Source organism: Silurus aristotelis (genome assembly GCF_946808225.1).
Source record: "Silurus aristotelis genome assembly, chromosome: 13".
NCBI classification, from domain to species: Eukaryota; Metazoa; Chordata; class Actinopteri; order Siluriformes; family Siluridae; genus Silurus; species Silurus aristotelis.
In genome coordinates this window covers 4,176,973-4,200,382 of record NC_139586.1, presented here as the reverse complement: position 1 = coordinate 4,200,382, position 23,410 = coordinate 4,176,973, and the positions used below count along the sequence as shown (strand labels likewise).

General features: G+C 36.3%; 1 protein-coding gene across 11 annotated transcripts in view; it reads left to right on the top strand.

The window, feature by feature from the left end:
• Positions 1–23,410, top strand: part of LOC310735404 (complement factor H-like) — a 189,708-nt gene that overhangs the window by 119,773 nt on the left and 46,525 nt on the right. For 7 of the 11 annotated variants that reach the window (XM_083558118.1, XM_083558122.1, XM_083558112.1 and 4 more), the window contains 9 exons: positions 7,935–8,102; positions 8,184–8,339; positions 13,908–14,075; positions 14,155–14,310; positions 14,590–14,760; positions 21,418–21,582; positions 21,737–21,931; positions 22,027–22,200; positions 22,292–22,506. In XM_083558118.1, the coding sequence (XP_083414244.1) occupies positions 7,935–8,102; positions 8,184–8,339; positions 13,908–14,075; positions 14,155–14,310; positions 14,590–14,760; positions 21,418–21,582; positions 21,737–21,931; positions 22,027–22,200; positions 22,292–22,491 (1,553 nt within the window). In that variant the 3' untranslated portion in view covers positions 22,492–22,506. Of the gene's footprint in view, positions 1–6,723; positions 6,936–7,934; positions 8,103–8,183; positions 8,340–8,618; positions 8,867–13,907; positions 14,076–14,154; positions 14,311–14,589; positions 14,761–21,417; positions 21,583–21,736; positions 21,932–22,026; positions 22,201–22,291; positions 22,507–23,410 lie in introns of those variants that run through there. The other 4 variants (XM_083558120.1, XM_083558121.1, XM_083558125.1 and 1 more) reach the window with 3 other exon arrangements.

Here is a 23,410-nt window from a genome sequence, read left to right as displayed (position 1 = left end):
GGAAATGTGTTGACTAATGAGGAGAGTGTGTTGAGAAGATGGAGGGAGTATTTTGAGCAGCTGATGAATGAGGAAAATCAGAGAGAGAGAAGGTTGGAGAATGTGGAGTTGGTGAAGCAGGATGTAGATAGGATTAGTAAGGAGGAAGTGAGAGCAGCGATTAAGAGGATGAAGAATGGAAAGTCGGTTGGACCAGATGACATACCGGTAGAAGCGTGGAGATGTTTAGGAGAGATGGCAGTGGAGTTTTTAACCAGATTGTTTAACAGGATTCTGGAAGGGGAGAGGATGCCTAAGAAATGGAGAAGAAGTGTGCTGGTACCGATCTTTAAACATAAGGGAGATGTGCAGACCTGCAGTACCTACAGGGGAATTAAGTTGATCAGTCACACCATGAAGTTATGGGAAAGAGTAGTGGAAGCCAGGCTGAGAGAAGAGGTGACCATCTGTGAGCAACAGTATGGTTTCATGCCGAGGAAGAGCACCACAGATGCCTTATTTGCTTTGAGGATGTTGATGGAGAAGTATAGAGAAGGACAGAAGGAGCTGCATTGTGTATTTGTGGATTTAGAGAAAGCGTACGACAGGGTGCCGAGAGAGGAGTTGTGGTATTGTATGAGGAAGTCAGGTGTGTCAGAGAAGTATGTGAGGGTGGTGCAGGACATGTATGAGGACAGTGTGACGGCAGTGAAGTGTGCAGTAGGTACGGCAGACTGGTTCAGGGTGAAGGTTGGACTGCATCAAGGATCGGCCCTGAGCCCTTTCCTGTTTGCAGTGGTGATGGACAGGTTGACGGACGAGGTCAGACAGGAGTCTCCCTGGACTATGATGTTTGCAGATGATATTGTGATTTGTGGTGAGAGTAGAGAGCAGGTTGAGAAGAGCCTGGAGAGGTGGAGATATGCGCTTGAGAGAAGGGGAATGAAAGTCAGTAGGAGTAAGACAGAGTACATGTGTGTGAATGAGAGGGAGGGCAGTGGAGTGATGCGGTTGCAGGGAGAAGAGGTGGAGAAGGTGGAGGAATTCAGGTACCTGGGGTCAACAGTGCAAAGTAATGGAGAGTGTGTTAGAGAAGTAAAGAAAAGTGTGCAGGCAGGGTGGAGTGGGTGGAGAAGAGTGACAGGAGTGATTTGTGATAGTAGGGTATCTGCAAGAATGAAAGGGAAAGTTAATAGGACTGTGGTGAGACCTGCGATGTTGTATGGATTAGAGACAGTGGCATTGAGTAAAAGACAGGAGAGGGAGCTGGAGGTAGCAGAGCTGAAGATGTTAAGGTTTTCGTTGGGAGTGACGAGGATGGACAAGATTAGAAATGAGTTTATTAGAGGGACAGCACATGTAGGATGTTTTGGTGACAAGGTGAGGGAGGCGAGATTGAGATGGTTTGGACATGTGCAGAGAAGGGACACGAATTATATTGGTAGAAAAATGCTGAAAATGGAGCCACCAGGTAGGAGGAAAAGAGGAAGGCCAAGGAGGAGGTTCATGGATGTGGTGAGGGAAGACATGCAGGTAGTTGGTGTGAAAGAGACAGATGTAGAGGACAGGGTGGTATGGAGACGGATGATCCGCTGTGGCGACCCCTAATGGGAGCAGCCGAAAGAAGAAGAAGAAGATGGCAGCTGTTCTACAAGTGGTGTAAGCACCACAAGTTTGACCCACTCAACTGCCCGGTTGGGGCTGTTCTGGAGTTCTTACACAGACAGTTTGTAGAAGGCCACCTTGAAGGTTTATGTGTCTGCTATTGCGGCTTGTTGTACCCCACCAGCGTTGCAGTTGCTAGGGAAACACCCTGTCATGACACGTTCCGGAGTGCCTGTGTGAGATTTGCCTGTTGTATTGGTGGCTCTATCTGAGCCCCCTTCGAGCCTTTGGCCTAGGTGGCCCTTAGGTACCTGTCGGTTAAGATCGCCTTCCTTTTCTCAATGTCCTCCCTTGAAAGGTTTGGGGACCTATACGCCCTCTCTGTGGCCCCGTCTCTCCTGGAGTTAACCCCTGGCATGGCCAGTGCGTTCCTCTACCCTAGTGCTGGGTATGTACCTAAGATCCCTACGACCTGTTGTGTTGCAGGCGTTCTGCCCTCCTCCCTTTCTAGTTCCAGACCAGGAGACACAGATTCAACTGTGTCCAGTGCGAGCACTGGATACGTACTTGATGGAGGTCAGAGAAACTGTTTGTCTGCTATGGCCGTCATAAGAAAGGTTTTCCTGCCAGTATGCAGGCTCTCAGTATATGGATGGTGGATGCGATTTTGGTTGGTTATTGGTCCTCTGGTCTTCCCACCCTGTTTGAAGTCAAGGCTCATTCCACCCGTAGTATGGCAGCCTCTAGGGCCTGGTCTGCGGGGTGCCCCTATTGGCCGGATTTTACATGTGATTCAGAGCGTGGACAACGTGAGGCGTTCCCAAAGCGTTTTGGCACAGTGTCTCGTTCCCTCAGGGAACTACGGTTACGTCCATAACCTGGAGACGTTTTCTGTTCAAATGATGGAAATTGGAGACACCCTTTTCCCAGATGTGAAGGTACACCTATAGTTCAGTTGACACAATTGACAGACTTGGGGATTAGAGTGCAGGATTTATTAGTAAAATACAAATGCAAACCAGTACTGTGTGCTGATTACCAAAGACTGATGCATGAACTCTAAACATAAAGCACCTCAGTATTTGTGCTTGTGTTGTTTTCCTATTATGAAAACTTGAGGCCCAAAAAAAAAATTAATATCCCAGTTAACATCCCAGTTTTTTAAAAGAAATACTTTCATTGTCTAGTAAAAGTGCACTTCTCTGTGCTGTTCTATAAGTCAGAATTACTGTTACCAATTGCCTTATTTTTTATTTTTTTATTTAAACAGGAAACTGCACCATATCACCCGTGTTAGAGTGTGAATTATATATTAATAACCTCTATATTAATAGGTTCTATTTAAGCTAGGAAAAACATAGATGCCCTCAGCAATTTATGATGGTGACATTTATATATCTATTTAATAGGACATTGCTCAAAAGTGGCCATCTTTTTTTTTTTTTGTGAATTAGAACTTTTACCCCTCTCCCAGAGAGAGGGATCCCTCTCTGTCTTTGGTATTTGTGACTGATCCACACAACTATTGTGGCTATGTGTTAGAAGGGTTGACAATATGAGCTTCAAATTGAAGCAACCTTCAGAATTAGAAAAATTGCATATTACCTCAAGTTATGTTGGCCTTTTTAATAGATACCAATAAGATATACCACTGAAACCACCTGCTCCTTAAGGAAGCTTATGTACCTTCACTATGATTGCTACTTGCATTCAATTTCCCAGACAATGTCAACATGTTTTATTTTGACAACTGGTGCAATTTTCACAAAAAGATTTTTGCGGAATTCTAGAACAGCATTAATTGAATGTAACCTTAAATTTTACTGAATACTTTATCTCCGATCAATTTTATTTTTTTAAACTTATTTTCATATCTAAGAATAGGTGATTATTCATTTTACAGTACAAAGGCAACATTTCTGTGTTTAATAATATATTGGTGCCTTGCAAAAGTATTCAACCCAAATATTTTTCGATCATCTGAATTACAAATGACACATACTGATTGCTCTGGTATGTGTCAGTATATGTTACAGTATTTTGGTAGACAGTCACAACTTGCAATTCCAAATCTTCAACCAGAAGACCCCTGCTCAAAGCCAATTCATGAAAAATTGCAGCTTGAGGAAAGTGTAAGGAAAGTAGGTAGAAATTGCATGAGACGGGCCACAATACATTTAACATCATGCCCCAGGATAATTCCCCGCTAAAATCCTACAGAGTGATTGCATCATTCACCTTTTTTCCATTACCGATCATCCCCCAATCACTGGACAGCAATAAAGCTCTGAACTGCATGGACCAAATGCAGAGTGGAATGTCTCAGCTACAAAGGAAATTGCATTTGATGGTACAACTTGATAATAAAAGTCATACTGTTGATACATTAACAAGTCATACATTGATGTTCGAATATAAGTAGCTAATAATGAGTTTGAAATAATGTAGTAAAAAAAATGACAGGTCGATTTTTTACTTTTGAACATATGAAATGCATTTTACTATAATTCAAATTGGGTTTTTTTATTTATTTTCTTTATTATATCCATGAACAATGTGTAGTGAAACATAGCTTTATTTATGCAATTTTCATTGCATCACAAAACCAAACTTGAGGAATAAATAAACAAAATTAGATTAAAATTAGAAGTAAGCATCTTACTAGTAGAAACTCTAAACAGTTTTAGACTATTAGGATGAATCAGGCAGATCAGTCTGGCAAAAGGACCCTAATATGTAGGGTTCCGTTTATAAAAGGAAGTAATAATGTGTGAACGTTGTACTTAGTAGTCTTAAAGTCCAAATATTCTCTTGCAGTAATTCACAAAATATTGCAGAATAAATTGAACTGTCAGAAAGAGGACTTTTTGTCCCTTATACATTAAGTTTAATGTATAAGTGACAAAAAGTCCTCTTTCTGACAGTTCAATATTTGAACTTTTCTGTCAGGTTTGGGAGCGGGTCTCGAACCCAGGTCGCTAAAGAGAGTAGCAGTCAAACACATTACAAATACAAATAAAAGATGACTAAATAGGACGAAGAAACTCAGGAAGACAGAAGGTAACAAGTGACTCGAGAAGACTGGAGGCTTGGGGAAAACTCGGGAGAACGGATAAGCCACGAGACTGGGAAAAACTCGGGAGAACAGAAAAGTCAGGAGACTCGAGGAGACTGGGGAAAACGGAAAATCCAGGAGACTCGAAGACAGGGGAGAAGACTTGGAAGAACAGGGAAGACTCGGGAGAACAGAAAAGCCAAGCGCCTACAGAAGACAGGAGATTAGGGAAGACTTGGAAGAACAGAGAAGACAGCAGATTAAGGAAGACTGGAGAAGCTAGGAGACACCAGGAGGCTAGGAAAAACAGGAGGCTAGGGAAAAATTTGAGAAAACAGCAGACAAAGTAATCAAACAAAATAGAAAAACACTCACTAAAACAGAACAAACAATCACACACATATTCAGTTTCAAATGCGAGTATCAAGACAGACAAATACGAAGACCAATATCAAGACAGAAGATACCACAACAAGAATAATGACAAATACACTGACGACTGTACCACAACAAAAGTGAAGACAAATATAATGAACCAACCCAGACCAAGGCAAAAGGGGCAACTTGAATAGACAACCCTAACAAGGAGCAGGTGGAAGACATTAAACAATTAGGGGCTAGGGCCCAGTAGGGGGATAAGGGCCCAGTGGCGGCATCTGGTGGCCAAAGCAAAAACAAACCCAAAAAATGTCCAGACGCTGACACATTCCTATTGCCATTACACTTAATAATAATAAGGAAATACCCTTTATATTAGACTATTACTATTTGGTAAAATTCAATTAATTGTTAATTAGTTAAAATGTTTATGTTGGTTATTAATAAATTAGTTTTAAGGTATTGATAGAAAAACAGTAGTAAAGGATTATATTTATCCAAACATAGCAAAATGTCCAAATGCCTGTAGTCTATTTATGCTTATCTCTTCCTAAATAAACAAAAAAAAAAAAACTTTTTTTTGTAAATCATGTGACCATTTACTGGACTGAGCTGATACACTGCCCATAAGGCCAGTGAAAGGATATTGACCCTTTATTTACATATACATTTTTGTGACATCTGTGCTCATATTTAAAAGAATATTAGATTTACAATGTTATTTGCTTGTAATTACAAGCCCTTTTTTTCAGAAACAAACAAATACATGATATACAACTCTCAGAAAGTATAAAATAGTACATTACATATACTATTAATTTATAAAAGCTGTAATATAATCCTTTGCTTTATCTATAACAGGTTTCTATTGTAATTAAGAATGTAAACTGATCTATATTGACTAAAAGATGACAAACCATCCCTTGTTGAAGACAATATCTGTATATGGCTTTCCTATTACTTAAAAAGAAAACACTCTTCTCAAAACTGCAATATTATACAATTATCTCCTTTATCTAAGTATAACAATATTCAAATAAAACATTTTTTTAAACACTACTCTCAATGTGTACAATGAGCTGTGTCAGCTGTGATAAATGATTAACAAAGGACCTTTACTGATCCACTGTCAAAAAGGAGTATCACAGTAATCCCTATGTTACAAATCTCTTAAGGATGGGATCCACTATGCAAGAGGTTTCCAAAATCTTCTTTGTTGCTTTTTGGGTCTTTTCATTTACCCTTGTCAAAAGTCAAGGTAAGGCTGCATATACATTTTTCTAAAATAATAATATTTCTTACATTTCTTACAATTCTTTTATGTAACAGTAATTAGTGTTAAAAAATTATGATTAAGACAATAAGCCTTATTAAGAGACATCATTAAGTATGTCTAACCAAAAGTTATATTTTATAGAATGCAGAACAGGAACGATTCAATATGAGAATGTGCAGAAAAGTTATTTTTTATTTGCTAATGTTATGTCTCAAGGATGCGTTTTCATTCAGTTTAACTTCCTGGTGGTTTGCTTAGTTCATTTTACTGCAAATATATATTTGACAAAAAATAACTAGTTTTTTAAAGGTTGAAAATTTTTGTTGAAAGAAATTGTTACTGTTTCATAAATAAAAAAAAAACTTGTTTGTTTTGTTATCTGTTTGTATCTATTATTATATAATTAAAATATTTTTGGTCATTGTTGCAGATATAGAATGCGTGGCCCCTGAAATACCACATGGAATTACAAATCCTGCTATACTGTACAAAGAAAATGATATAATACATTATAAATGTGAAGAAAAGTATCAACCCAGACCTGGAAAACCTAAATGCACAAAATACGGCTGGAGTATAAAACCCGAATATGAAGGGGATAACCCAGTGTTTGTTTTCCTGTGTTAAATTTACTCAAGTTGAATATTTATATTTTAGAGTTTCGAAGATCTCTGTAAACCTTAATCCTTCTCATTGTATTTTATCTCATTTTGACACCAATAGAAATTGTATGTATGCTTGGTTCACCCACGGTTGGTGTTTATAGTACAGAACCTCAAGGGGTATCTATTGGTGAACATGTGCAGATTATATGCTTAAAAACATACTGGTTTTATGGAACAAAGCAACAGTCAAGAAGTGTTAAATGCCAAAATGATGGAACATGGTCATCCAGACCAGTGTGTGAGGGTAAAAATGTAAAACACAATACAGTAATAATACTGGTACAATATTGTTGACACCATAATTCTTATAATCATAATTTCTGTTTGCCGTTACTCCGGCTTCCGCCTCCGCACCACGCCTAACATTATTAACTTGCGTATAATGGTTGAATAAATCCCAACAAATATTTTGCCTGTATTTCAGAAATTACTTGTTCAAAACCAAATATTGATTATGGAACAGTGGAGAACCCACAGAATACTTACAGGTTTAATACACATGTATTGATCCAGTGTGATGATGGATATCAATTTTATGCCACCTGTACAAGAAATGGAGTATGGCAGAGTACGGGAAAGTGCAACCGTAAGAATCAATTTATTGATATATTAATAAATAGCTAGCTAATAGCTAAAAGTTAGCTTTGGTCTGCTAATTTGAATGAGCAGTTTTTGAAAAGTGTTCAAAGGTGTTTCACTGTTTGTATTCCTTCTTTTGTTTGTGCTCGCTACATAAACCATATTGATTGTATAAAAATTATAATAATAAATGTCTATACTATGCATTAAATACTTGAAATTCTGAAATAATTAGCATGTGTTGTCTCTACACAGCTTAGGCAATAGCAAAAAATATATATATTCCTGATATTGAATATTATCTACATTTTAATTATAGGTGTATATATTTTTGTTGTTATAATTCTTCTTTTTCTTCTTTTTCTTCTTCCTCTTATTATAATTATTATTATTACAGCAAAACCATCAGATTGTGCACCGTTCTCCTTGACACATGGGTTAATGCGTAAATCAGACAGAGGATATTTGTACACATGTGACTCAGACTATAAAGCGTTTGATGGGAAATGGTGGGGAGAGGTAACCTGCCAGGGTGGTCAATGGAGTGATACACCACAGTGTATACGTAAGTGGTTGTAATTTTTTTAGGGGGCACGTTATAATGTCAATGTGAGACTGGTTTTACTCATACCGTGTTTTTTTACAGCTGACAAGCAATGCGGTCAAATACCCACTGTTTTTAAAGTAATAAATCAAGGAAATCGAGCATTTGAGGACAGTGAACGGCATGAATTTGAATGTGAAGTAGGACCATGTTGTTTTCATTGTGTCAATGGGAAATGGCAAAACCAGGATTGTGCATGTAAGACATTTTTGTTGAAGACCTCACCAATTTAAATGAATGGAAATGTAATTTCTAAAGTTGAAAATCGATCAGAATTGTGTCAAACTCGATCAAAATTGAATCAGAACCTACTTGAATATTACAGCATTCACTAAAAAAATGCTAGAAAAAAAACAAACTGGTAAGCAACCCAGCTTGATAATGTTTTGAATTGAATTACATAAACCGGAATAACACCTTCCTGCTATACTTTGATTACATAGTGATCAGGTCCTTTGTTTCTTTTTATGCAAATAGATCAGAAATGTCCTACTCCTCCCTATGTTGAAAACGCCGTTATTACTTCTCATGAAGCGAGAACTTCTCAGCAATCAGTGACATATGAGTGCCGTGAAAATTACAGCATAACCGGGCAACAGAAAATCAACTGCATCGACTCAAAGTGGGGAAATGCACCAACATGTACATGTAAGTAGATTTAGACCTGAAATATGCTGTACACATACAACTACTCTGTTTTCCTCAATGACATGTATTTACAATCCACTTTTCTCTTTTTTAAATGTTATCTTTGTTTTAATATTGTCTACGTGTCTATACTGTCATGTTTATGACTGTACATTACTGCAAAAACTGTTTATATTGCTTGTTGAAATATTCAAGCAGTATATGTTACATTTAGTTGTTAAACAAAGTTTAGCATGCGTTTGTAACACAGAGACATGTGATAATGCTTGATGCATATGACCCCATGCCAGGGGTCATTTTTCATGAAAATGTATGATATTAGCATAATAGGGATTATTATATTTTAATTTATAAGCATATAATTTAATGCTTAGTATCTAAAGCTGATGTTTAAATGTTTGTAGAAATTTAATTGGTGATGTAAACAATACTGGATAGTATTTGTGAATTGTTTTGTTTTAACAGTTCGACCACATCTATACACATGAATGTGCAAAAAATACTCAACTATTTCACTGATTTCAGCTACAACATTTTGGTGCTTTTATCAGAATTTAGCATCAGCAGCATGATTCCATGGAGTCATTCTACCTTGTGTCAACAAACTAAGGCCAAATAAAAGGGTTAACAAAATAAGGCCAATTAAAATGCGAGTCATATAAAAGTTGAAACAATGTCCTTTAAAAAATCAAGTACATAAAAATGCACCTTTAAATGACTGTAAATGATTTTTTTTCTTATTATTTTAATGCTTACTAAAAATTGTTTTGCCTGTGTGCAGATGCAGTCATAATCTTTATAGATTAATGATTTACCATATATAAGATTAATGATTATTTCTGAAAGGGAGAAAAACTAAGCATTATGCTGTTGTAGTTATAGACTGTTTAATAAAGCATGAACACTAGACTTTGTAGGGTTTACGATACTCAGTAAAAAAGAAAAAAAAAAGAAAATAGTCAATAAAAATAAAAAATAAAATTATTTCGTAATAATAACAATATCATTGAAAATATATTGAATGTTTAAGCTGATTTAATGTATATTTTAAAAGAAAATAAATTAAATTTTTAATTTGATGGCTGCAACACGTTGGGTCGGGCAACAAAAGTCTTAAGAAAGATTAGCAGAGCTTCATTATCTGTGAAAGACTCTTCCTACAAATTGTGGAACAATTTCAGTATAATATTCTTCAACATAAAATTCTAAAACAGTTGAATATCTCATTGTTTGCAGTAAAAAATAATCAAAATTTTCAAATATTCTGAAGAAATCAAAAATAAATACTCAATTCCTTAAATATTTAATCCATCAGGTGACACTGCATTTCAAACGGGCATAATTCTGTAATGGAAATCACTGCATGGACTCATTAACTCCTTCAGAAATCATAGTCTGTAAATACAGTTTGCCATGTCACTAACATCCAAAAAAAAAATGCTGGATAAATGCATGAACATGATCCTGAAATGCCACAATCCTCTCTGGGGCCAAAGCTCATTTAAAATGTAATGAGGCAAAGTGGAAAACAGTTCTGTGGTCAGACAAATAAAAATTTTAATTTCTTTGTCTGTGGAATGGGCAGCTTGCACATTTGGAAAGGCCCCATCAATGCTAACTGGTATATACAGGTTTTAGGGCAACAAGCTTCCATACTAAAAAACATCTTCTTTTTTTTTTTTTTTTTAGGTAAGGCCTTGCACATTTGAGCAAGACAATGCTAAATGCATACTGCATCTATTATAATAGCATGACTTTGTAGTAGAAGAGTCCAAATGCTGTACTGGCCTGTCTGCAGTCTAGACCTTTCACAATTTGAAAACATCAGAATATATAGCAAAAAACACCCAGAACTGTTGAGCAGCTAAAGTTCTGTATCAGACACATATGGGACAACATTCCTCTTCCAAAAAACTGGTCTCCTCACTTCCCAGATGTATAAAGACAGAAGAAATTATGCTGTACAGTGATAAACATGTCCCTGTCCTAACTTATATAAGACATGTTGCAGCCTACAAATTCAAAATGACCATAGTTTTTCCTTAAAATATATTTTCAGATATAGATTTGCAGTTTAAACCTTTAAAATGTTTTTTTTGTTGTTGTTGTTTGTTTGTTTTATTTTGAATAGAATATGGATTTTTGAGATTTGCAAATCATTACATGCTCATTTCTAATCCTGTCCATCCTCGTCACTTCCAATGAAAATCTCAGCATCTTCAACTCTGATAGCTTCGCCTCTAGTCTTTTTGACACTGTCTTTAAACCATACAACATACTAGGTGTCACCACAGTCCTATAAACATTCCCTTTTAATTTTGCAGATACCCTTCTATCATAGATAGATAGATAGATAGATAGATAGATAGATAGATAGATAGATAGATAGATAGATAGATAGATAGATAGATAGATAGATTGATTGATTGATTAATTGATTGATTAATTGATTGATTAATTGATTATTTGATTGATTTATCTTTGGGAACGCTTCCGCGTTGCTCACTCTCTGAATCATGTGTGAAATCCGGCCAACGGCAAGGCGCGACATCACCGGTGTGGTGACAGAAGCTACAAAAATGCGCATGCAGTGGAGCCGATGCTAGCTTCTGAAAAATGAGAAGGGAAGCATGGCAGTGATGCAGGGAATGTGGCTTGGAGACTCAGGGAACTAAGAGACGATCCCTTTCGGTAACTCAAGCTGCATCACAACGCTTTGGGAACAAGTGTATAATCACGCTACAGTGACCAGTCCTTGCCTAGTGTGTGTGAGCACAACCAGAGCGCAGGACAGAGGACTTGGGAGTGGCTCTAAGGTCGAGTTCGTAGAACCTGAAGAAGGTCAGCGGGTGGACCAGGCCGCAGCATTGCAAATGTCCTGGAATGGGACTCCAGCAAACCCGACCGAGGAGGCCGCCGCACTCCGAGGGGAGTGAGCCTTGACCCTGAAAGGAGCGGGGAGACCAGAGGACTCATATGTGAACGAGATAGCATCCACAAGCCACCTAGTGAGAATCTGCTTGTTGGCCAGAAAACCTTTCCTATAGAAGGCCTTAGCAGACAAACAGCAGCTCCAACTTCCTCCAGGGACTCGTCCTGTGGACGTACGTGTCCAGTGCTCGCACTTGACCAGTCAGTTTTGCTTCTCCTAGTCAGGGGCTTAAAAAGGAAGAGGGTAGAATACCTGCAGCACGACAGGTCATGGGCGAACCGTGGGCACCTTAGGTACATATCCTGGTTTAGGGTAAAGGAAGGCACTGGCCATGCCAGTGGTAAACTCCAAAAAAGATGGAGCTACGGAAAGAGCCTATAGGTCACTGACCCTCTTGAAGGAGGATATAGCCAGAAGGAAAGCAGTCTTTATAGACAAGTACCCAAGAGCCACCGCGGCTAAAGGCTTGAAGGGGGGATCAGACAGAGCCGCCAGCACAAAGGCCAGGTCCCACGCAGGCACTCTGGGTTGCGTTCCGGGCCTCAGCTTCCGGGTGGCGTGCAGGAAACTTGTCACCAAGGGGTGTTTACCCAGTGACTGCCCAGAAAAAGGGGTACAATAGAACACGATAGCAGGCACGTAACCTTTCAGGGTTGAAGGAGTCAATTCTTCCTGCAGGAACTCCAGAGTGGATTTCACAAGCTGCCAGGAAGTCTTTTAAGGTAACCATGACCCGTCCAGAGCCACAGGAGCAGTGCCCGGCAGCCGTTGGGGCCTCCTGAGAGGCAGCGGGTCTTCCCAATCCGCTACGAGGCCAGGCGGAGATTTAGGGAGACACCCACTGGAGGTGGCTGTGCTTGTGGCAGGGTAAGCAGCCTGACCTCCTGTTGGCGCTGAGAGATACGCACCATGTAATGAGGTGTACACCGCCCTCCTAAGGTTGAGGCTCTCCGGTGGTTAGGGCCTGCGCACCGTGGACCGCTCGCTGGAGAGGACGACCCTCTGGTCAGCCAGCTCAGAGCATTGCCGGGGGCCCTTGGGCTCCTCTGGAGGGGTCTGGGTGGCACCGCTCTGTTTTTGGGCTTCCTGGTGCCCAACAATGCCGGGCTGGGGCTGTGCCATCCAACTGCAACTGGGGAGCGCCGATGACTGCTTTTTCTTTTTACATAAAAAAAAAAAAGTGCCCTATGCCACATGTTCTGCAGGCCATTGGTATTACCCACAATGTGTTCCATGTTAGTAGCAAACCATCATTTACCATTTACAAAACAACATCAACAACAAAAGCTAGAAATAGTTTTATCAGTAATCACACCACCATCACACTCAGCACTTGTTCTTTTTATTGCTTAAAAATAATTTATAATGATCACTCAGCATACATTATACAATCCAAGTCTGATTTAGATTTAATTTTGTTCTACACTCACCAATATTTTTTGTCACCAGAAAAAAGAGTTTAAGATGTTTTCTGTTAATGTCAAGATGTATCTATACACCAGTCCAAAAATATTGGCATATTGACAGTTTTTTTATTATTCTAGCTGTGTATCAGAGCAAATAGGGCAAACATTTTAATTGAAAGCTTTTAATTGAATGTGCAGATTTTACTCTAAGGGCACTAGCAAGCAGGTCATCTTGCATGTTTTAAATTCTGAGTACAGGTAGACCCCAACTTACGACGTAGATAGGGACCAAAAAAATGGTCCATCAGATCGTAAGTCAAGAAGAGTCAACTACTCTATGATTTACTCTATGTATTGTTTTACATAGTACAAATAAAGTAAATAAAAAACTATAGACCGTCGTATCTTGAAAAGTCGAAATGTCTTAAGTCGAGTGGTCATAAGTCGGGGTCTGTACAAGGAAAAAATTTGTGGATATTATAGTTTATTAAGATTAAACTTCTTTTATTAAACTTCCAAAGAGGCATAGTGGTCTTGTGGTAGTTCTCTTTTCTATTATTTAGACCCAATCAGCTCCATTTGGACAATTTTAAAGACCCCCCACACTCACCATGTAACAACACTAGTCCACTAGCTTATAGCTTAGGCAATAGCAAAAAATATATATATTCCTGATATTGAATATTATCTACATTTTAATTATAGGTGTATATATTTTTGTTGTTATAATTCTTCTTTTTCTTCTTCCTCTTATTATTATTATTATTATTATTATTACAGCAAAACCATCAGATTGTGCACCGTTCTCCTTGACACATGGGTTAATGCGTAAATCAGACAGAGGATATCTGTACACATGTGACTCAGACTATAAAGCGTTTGATGGGAAATGGTGGGGAGAGGTAACCTGCCAGGGTGGTCAATGGAGTGATACACCACAGTGTATACGTAAGTGGTTGTAATTTTCAGGGGGCACGTTATAATGTCAATGTGAGACTGGTTTTACTCATACCGTGTTTTTTTACAGCTGACAAGCAATGCGGTCAAATACCCACTGTTTTTAAAGTAATAAATCAAGGAAATCGAGCATTTGAGGACAGTGAACGGCATGAATTTGAATGTGAAGTAGGACCATGTTGTTTTCATTGTGTCAATGGGAAATGGCAAAACCAGGATTGTGCATGTAAGACATTTTTGTTGATGACCTCACCAATTTAAATGAATGGAAATGTAATTTCTAAAGTTGAAAATCGATCAGAATTATGTCAAACTTGATCAAAATTGAATTAGAACCTACTTAAATATTACAGCATTCACTAAAAAAATGCTTGAAAAAAACAAATTGATAAGCAACCCAGCTTGATTATGATTTGAGAGTAAATTACATAAACCGGAATAACACCTTCCTGCTATACTTTCATTACATAGTGATCAGTTCCTTTGTTTCTTTTTATGCAAATAGATCAGAAATGTCCTACTCCTCCCTATGTTGAAAACGCCGTTATTACTTCTCATGAAGCGAGAACTTCTCTGCAATCAGTGACATATGAGTGCCGTGAAAATTACAGCATAACCGGGAAACAGAAAATCAACTGCATTGACTCAAAGTGGGGAAATGCACCAACATGTACATGTAAGTAGATTTAGACCTGAAATATGCTGTACACATACAACTACTCTGTTTTCCTCAATGACATGTATTTACAATCCACTTTTTTCTTTTTTAAATGTTATCTTTGTTTTAATATTGTCTACGTGTCTATACTGTCATGTCTATGACTGTACGTTACTGCAAAACCCAACCTCCCAAACAACACAAGAATTCACATTCCAAATATACAAATGGGAGGCAATTTGATTTTTTAATCAATGAATCAATGATGAATCAGAGACCTGTCATGTTTGTTTGTTCCAGATCTGTTGGTTTGAGTGTTTGATATACTGTTCATGTTGGGTGCTGCCCCTTTAAGGATGCTGATTTTGGGGCACATGTGATAGTTTAGAAAATAGGTGACAGATAAAAAAACACAAAGATAAATGCATGTTGTTCTCATGTTAAAACCTCGCTGAACTTCTATAACGATTCCAGTTTAAAATTATAATTTAAACCTATATTCCCAGAATGGTGAGCAAATCACATGTTTAAGTGAATTGTTAGTTTCTGATATGTAGATATGTATATAGCTATTTGTGATTAGCACCATTGTATAATGTTTGTGTAGACATTTACTGTTTATATTGCTTGTTGAAATATTCAAGCAGTATATGTTACATTTATTTGTTAAACAAAGTTTAGCATGTGTTTGTAACACAGAGACTGTTCTAAAAACATGTGATAATTCTTGATGCATATGACCCCATGCCAGGGGTCATTTTTCATGAAAATGTATGATATTAGCATAATAGAGATTATTGTATTTTAATTTATAAGCAAATAATTTAATGCTTAGTATCTAAAGCTGATGTTTAAATGTTTGTAGAAATTTAATTGGTGATGTAAACAATACTGGATAGTATTTGTGAATTGTTTGTGAACTGATTTCAGCTACAACATTTTGGTGCTTTTATCAGAATTTAGCATCAGCAGCATGAATCCATGGAGTCATTCTACCTTGTGTCAACAAACTAAGGCCAAATAAAAGGGTTAACAAACTAAGGCCAATTAAAATGCGAGTCATATAAAAGTTGAAACAATGTCCTTTAAAAAATCAAGTACATAAAAATGCACCTTTAAATGACTGTAAATGATTTTTTTTCTTATTATTTTAATGCTTACTAAAAATTGTTTTGCCTGTGTGCAGATGCAGTCATAATCTTTATAGATTTATGATTTACCATATATAAGATTAATGATTATTTCTGAAAGGGAGAAAAACTAAGCATTATGCTGTTGTAGTTATAGACTGTTTAATAAAGCATGAACACTAGACTTTGTAGGGTTTACGATACTCAGTAAAAAAGAAAAAAAAAGAAAATAGTCAATAAAATTAAAAAATACAATTATTTCGTAATAATAACAATAACATTGAAAATATATTCAATGTTTAAGCTAATTGAATGTATAATTTTAAAGAAAATAAATTTCATTTTTAATTTGATGGCTGCAACACGTTGGGTCGGGCAACAAAAGTCTTGAGAAAGATTAGCAGAGCTTCATTATCTGTGAAAGACTCTTCCTACAAATTGTGGAACAATTTCTGAATAATATTCTTCAACATAAAATTCTAAAACAGTTGAATATCTCATTGTTTGCAGTAAAAAATAATTAAAATTTTCAAATATTCTGAAGAAATCAAAAATAAATACTCAATTCCTTAAATATTTAATCCATCAGGTGACACTGCATTTCAAACGGGCATAATTCTGTAATGGAAATCACTGCATGGACTCATTAACTCCTTCAGAAATCATTGTCTGTAAATACAGTTTGCCATGTCACTAACATCCAAAAAAAAATGCTGGATAAATGCATGAACATGATCCTGAAATGCCACAATCCTCTCTGGGGCCAAAGCTCATTTAAAATGTAATGAGGCAAAGTGGAAAACAGTTCTGTGGTCAGACAAATACATTTTTTTATTTCTTTGTCTGTGGAATGGGCAGCTTGCACATTTGGAAAGGCCCCATCAATGCTAACTGGTATATACAGGTTTTAGGGCAACAAGCTTCCATACTGAAAACATCTTTTTTTTTTTTTTAGGTAAGGCCTTGCACATTTGAGCAAGACAATGCTAAATGCATACTGCATCTATTATAATAGCATGACTTTGTAGTAGAAAAGTCCAAATGCTGTACTGGCCTGTCTGCAGTCCAGACCTTTCACAATTTGAAAACATCAGAATATATAGCAAAAAACACCCAGAACTGTTGAGCAGCTAAAGTTCTGTATCAGACACATATGGGACAACATTCCTCTTTCAAAAAACTGGTCTCCTCACTTCCCAGATGTATAAAGACAGAAGAAATTATGCTGTACAGTGATAAACATGTCCCTGTCCTAACTTATATAAGACATGTTCAACCTACAAATTCAAAATGACCATAGTTTTTCCTTAAAATATATTCTCAGATATAGATTTGCAGTTTAAACCTTTAAAATGTTTTTTTTGTTGTTGTTGTTTGTTTGTTTTATTTTGAATAGAATATGGATTTTTGAGATTTGCAAATCATTACATGCTCATTTCTAATCCTGTCCATCCTCGTCACTTCCAATGAAAATCTCAGCATCTTCAACTCTGATAGCTTCGCCTTTAGTCTTTTTGACACTGTCTTTAAACCATACAACATACCAGGTGTCACCACAGTCCTATAAACATTCCCTTTTAATCTTGCAGATACCCTTCTATCACAGACAGATAGATAGATAGATAGATAGATAGATAGATAGATAGATAGATAGATAGATAGATAGATAGATAGATAGATAGATAGATAGATAGATAGATAGATAGATAGATTGATTGATTGATTGATTGATTGATTGATTGATTGATTGATTGATCTTTGGGAACACTTCCGCGTCACTGGTGTGGTGACAGAAGCTACAAAAATGAAGTCCACGGACTCGTCCTGTGGACGTACGTGTCCAGTGCTCGCACTTGACCAGTCAGTTTTGCTTCTCCTGGTCAGGGGCTTAAAAAGGAAGAGGGTAGAATACCTGCAGCACGACAGGTCATGGCCGAACTGTGGGCAACTTAGGTACATATCCTGGTTTAGGGTAAAGGAAGGCACTAGCCATGCCAGGGGTAAACTCCAAAAAAGATGGAGCTACGGAAAGAGCCTATAGGTCACTGACCCTCTTGAAGGAGGATATAGCCAGAAGGAAAGCAGTCGTTATAGACAAGTACCCAAGCGCCACCTCGGCTAAAGGTTTGAAGGGGGGATCAGACAGAGCCGCCAGCACAAAGGCCAGGTCCCACGCAGGCACTCTGGGTTGCGTCCCGGGCCTCAGCTTCCGGGTGGCGCGCAGGAAACGTGTCACCAAGGGGTGTTTACCCAGCGACTGCCAAGCATGTAATATAACCTTAAATTTTACTGAATACTTTATCTCCGATCAATTTTATTTTTTTTAACTTATTTTCATATCTAAGAATAGGTGATTATTCATTTTACAGTACAAAGGCAACATTTCTGTGTTTAATAATATATTGGTGCCTTGCAAAAGTATTCAACCCAAATATTTTTCGATCATCTGAATAACAAATGACACATACTGATTGCTCTGGTATGTGTCAGTATATGTTACAGTATTTTGGTTGTATGGTCACAACTTGCAATTCCAAATCTTCAACCAGAAGACCCCTGTTCAAAGCTAATACATGAGAAATTGCAGCTTGAGGAAAGTGTGAGGAAAGTAGGTAGAGTGATTGCATCATTCACCTCTTTTTTTTTCATTACCGATCATCCCCCAATCACTGGACAGCAATAAAGCTCTGAACTGCATGGACCAAATGCAGAGTGGAATGTCTCAGCTACAAAGGAAATTGCATTTGATGGTACAACTTGATAATAAAAGTCATACTGTTGATAAATTAACAAGTCATTCATTGATGTTCGAATATAAGTAGCTAATAATGAGTTTGAAATAATGTAGTAAAAAAAAATGATGTCAATTTTTAACTTTTGTACATATGAAATGCATTTTACTATAATTCAAATTGTTTTTTTTATTTATTTTCTTTATTATATCCATGAACAATGTGTAGTGAAACATAGCTTTATTTATGCAATTTTCATTGCATCACAAAACCAAACTTGAGGAATAAACAAACAAAATTAGATTTTACAATAAAAAAATATATAAACAGACAAATGTGGTGTTTTTTTTATTATTATTATTATTATTATTATTATTATTATTATTATTATTATTATTATTATGATTTGAGCTGATTTGAAAATGTATACCCAGGATGTTACAAAGGCAAAAAATTCAATTGTTCAAATGCAATAAAACACAGTAAAACATTATATCAGCGTGTTTATGAATTTCTCCTATAAGAACCCATTTCATTATAAAATAATTCATAAAACATCTCGATCAGATCTCAATTTTAGAACACTGAAAATCGCAGCAGTCTTCTCCACCTATACACTGTAATTTAATATAACTTGCAATGCCTGATAGTTCAAGTTCTGTTACTTACTGTAAGCATCTTACTATTTCTAAATATCAAAAGAGGACACTGGTGTCTTTTAAATTTATTTTCAGGTTAACAGTAGAAGCTCCAAACAGTTTTAGACTATTAGGATGAATCAGGCAGATTAGTCTGGCAAAAGGACCCTAATATGTAGGGTTCCGTTTATAAAAGGAAGTAATAATGTGTGAACGTTGTACTTGGTAGTCTTAAAGTCCAAATATATTCTCTTGCAGTAATTCACAAAAATATTGCACAATAAATTAAACTGTCAGAAAGAGGACTTTTGTCCCTTATACATTAAGCTTAATGTATAAGGGACAAAAAGTCCTCTTTCTGACAGTTCAATATTTGAACTTTACTGTCGGAAAATTTGAGAAAACAGCAGACAAAGTAATGAAACAAAATAGAAAAACACTCACTAAAACAGAACAAACAAACACACACATATTCAGTTTCAAATGCGAGTATCAAAAAAGACAAATACTAAGACCAATATCAAGACAGAAGATACCACAACAAGAATAATGACAAATACACTGACGACTGTACCACAACAAATATAATGAACAACAAATATATAATATGAAGACAAATATAATGAACCAACACAGACCAAGGCAAAAGGGGCAACTTGAATAGACAACCCTATCAAGAAGCAGGTGGGAGACATTAAACAATTAGGGGCTAGGGCCCAGTAGGGGGATAAGAGCCCAGTAACGGCATCTGGTTGCCAAAGCAAAAACAAACCAACAAAATGTCCAGACGCTGACACATTCCTAATGCCATTACACTTAATAATAATAAGGAAATACCCTTAATATTAGACTATTACTATTTGGTAAAATGTAATTAATTGTTAATCAGTTAAAATGTTTATGTTGGTTATTAATAAATTAGTCTTAAAGGTATTGATAGAAAAACAGTAGTAAAGGATTATATTTATCCAAACATAGCAAAATGTCCAAATGCCTGTAGTCTATTTATGCTTATCTCCTCCTAAATAAACAAAAAAAAAAACTTTTTTTTGTAAATCATGTGACCATTTACTGAACTGTGCTGATACACTGCCCATAAGGCCAGTGAAAGGATATTGACCCTTTATTTACATATACATTTTTGTGACATCTGTGCTCATATTTAAAAGAATATTAGATTTACAATGTTATTTGCTTGTAATTACAAGCCCTTTTTTCAGAAACAAACAAATACATGATATACAACTCTCAGAAAGTATAAAATAGTACATTACATATACTATTAATTTATAAAAGCTGTAATATAATCCTTTGCTTCATCTATAACAGGTTTCTATTGTAATTAAGAATGTAAACTGGTCTATATTGACTACAAGATGACAAACCATCCCTTGTTGAAGACAATATCTGTATATGGCTTTCCTATTACTTAAAAAGAAAACACTCTTCTTAAAACTGCAATATTATACAATTATCTCCTTTATCTAAGTATAACAATATTCAAATAAAAATCTTTTTAAACACTACTCTCAATGTGTACAAAGATCTGCGTCAGCTCTGATAAATGATTAACAAAGGACCTTTACTGATCCACTGTCAAAAAGGAGTATCACAGTAATCCCTATGTTACAAATCTCTTAAGGATGGGATCCACTATGCAAGAGGTTTCCAAAATCTTCTTTGTTGCTTTTTGGGTCTTTTCATTTACCCTTGTCAAAAGTCAAGGTAAGGCTGCATATACATTTTTCAAAAAAATTCATATTTCTTACATTTCTTACAATTCTTTTATGTAACAGTAATTAGTGTTACAAATTATAATTAAGACAATAAGCCTTATTAAGAGACATCATTAAGTATGTCTAACCAAAAGTTATATTTTATAGAATGCAGAACAGGAACGATTCAATATGAGAATGTGCAGAAAAGTTATTTTTTTATATGCTAATGTTATGTCTCAAGGATGCGTTTTCATTCAGTTTAACTTCCTGGTGGTTTGCTTAGTTCATTTTACTGCAAATATATATTTGACAAAAAAAGAACAAGTTTTTGAAAGGTTGAAAATTTTTGTTGAAAGAAATTTTTACTGTTTCATAAATAAAAAAAAAAACGTGTTTGTTTTGTTATCTGTTTGTATCTATTATTATATAATTAAAATATTTTTGGTCTTTGTTGCAGATATAGAATGCGTGGCCCCTGAAATACCACATGGAATTACAAATCTTGCTATACTGTACAAAGAAAATGATATAATACATTATAAATGTGAAGAAACGTATCAACCCAGACCTGGAAACCCTAAATGCACAAAATACGGCTGGAGTATAAAACCCGAATGTGAAGGTGATAACCCAGTCTTTGTTTTCCTGTGTTAAATTTACTCAAGTTGAATATATATATATATATATATATATATTATATTATATTTTACAGTTTCGAAGATCTTTGTAAACCTTATTCCTTCTCATTGTATTTTATCTGATTTTGACACCAATAGAAATTGTATGTATGCTTGGGTCACCCACGGTTGGTGTTTATAGTACAGAACCTCAAGGGGTATCTGTATTTCATGTTGGTGAACATGTGCAGATTACATGCTTAAAAACACACTGGTTTTATGGAACAAAGCAACAGTCAAGAAGTGTTAAATGCCAAAATGATGGAACATGGTCATCCAGACCAGTGTGTGAGGGTAAAAATGTAAAACACAATACAGTAAAAATACTGGTACAATATTGTTGGCACCATAATTCCAAGACAAAGTAATAAAAACTAATAATTTTGCAGAAATGACATGTGAAAAACCAGAAGAGGAACATCTGGTTCTTTCGTACTACTATAGATACAAGCAAATTTATAAATTAAATGCGGATATACAATATAACTGTGAAGCTGGTTATAAAGGTGGTCCAAGTTCTAGATGTACAGAGAAAGGCTGGGATCCAAAACCAGGGTGTATTGGTATGTATACATTTTAAAGAATTAATTACTTTATTAACTTGCGTATATAATGGTTGAATAAATCCAAACAAATATTTTGCCTGTATTTCAGAGATTACTTGTTCAAAACCAAATATTGATTATGGAACAGTGAAGAACCCACAGAATACTTACAGGATTAATACACATGTATTGATCCAGTGTGATGATGGATATCAATTTTATGCCACCTGTACAAGAAATGGAGTATGGCAGAGTACGGGAAAGTGCAACCGTAAGAATCAATTTATTAATATATTAATAAATAGCTAGCTAATAGCTAAAAGTAAGCTTTGGTCTGCTATTTTGAATGAGCAGTTCTCGAAAAGTGTTCAGAGGTGTTTCACTGTTTGTATTCCTCCCTTTGTTTGTGCTCACTACATAAACTATATTGATCGTATAAAAATTATAATAATAACTTACTATACTATGCATTAAATACCTGAAATTCTTTATATGAAATGAAAATTCTGAAATTATTAGCATGTGTTGTCTCTACAGAGTTTAAGCAATAGCAAAAAAATAATTCCACATTTTAATTATGGGTGTATGTATTTTTGTTGTTATAATTCTTCTTCTTCTTCTTCTTCTTCTTTTGCTTATTATTATTATTATTATTAGTAGTAGTATTAGTATTAGTATTATTATTATTATTATTCTTGCCTAAAAGAGAAAACACTTATTAGTCAAAAAACATCATCAGGTGTGTGCTTCTGTCAGGCTGCAGACGCGGAAGCCGATATAGTCCGATCATTGTCCTTTTATTTCAACAACCGTACAACACAAAAACACTCATAAGCCGTTGAAAACAACAAACAAAGACATCCGCTCGATACGCGTTGTCCGCTATGAGTTCGAATGTCCCAAGCATAATCCATAAAGCCTTCGGCAATGAGTAATCCAAGTCGGAAGTGGAATTCGCACATACAGCCGGCGGTCGAGCAGCCACGCGATTGTCCAGCTTGACAATATAACGACCGACACCCTGTGACTCAAGAACGTGAGTTTATGTAGTCTGATCTTTCATGAGCCACAGCTGTCGGTAATCTTGGGAAGCAGCGTGACTGCTATCGAGGGGGGCGTGGCAGGGTGGATCTGACAGCTACAGACGGGGGCGTGGCAGGGTGAATCCCTGACAGCTACAGAGGGGGGCGTGGCAGGGTGAATCCCTGACAGCTTCTTACTATTACCT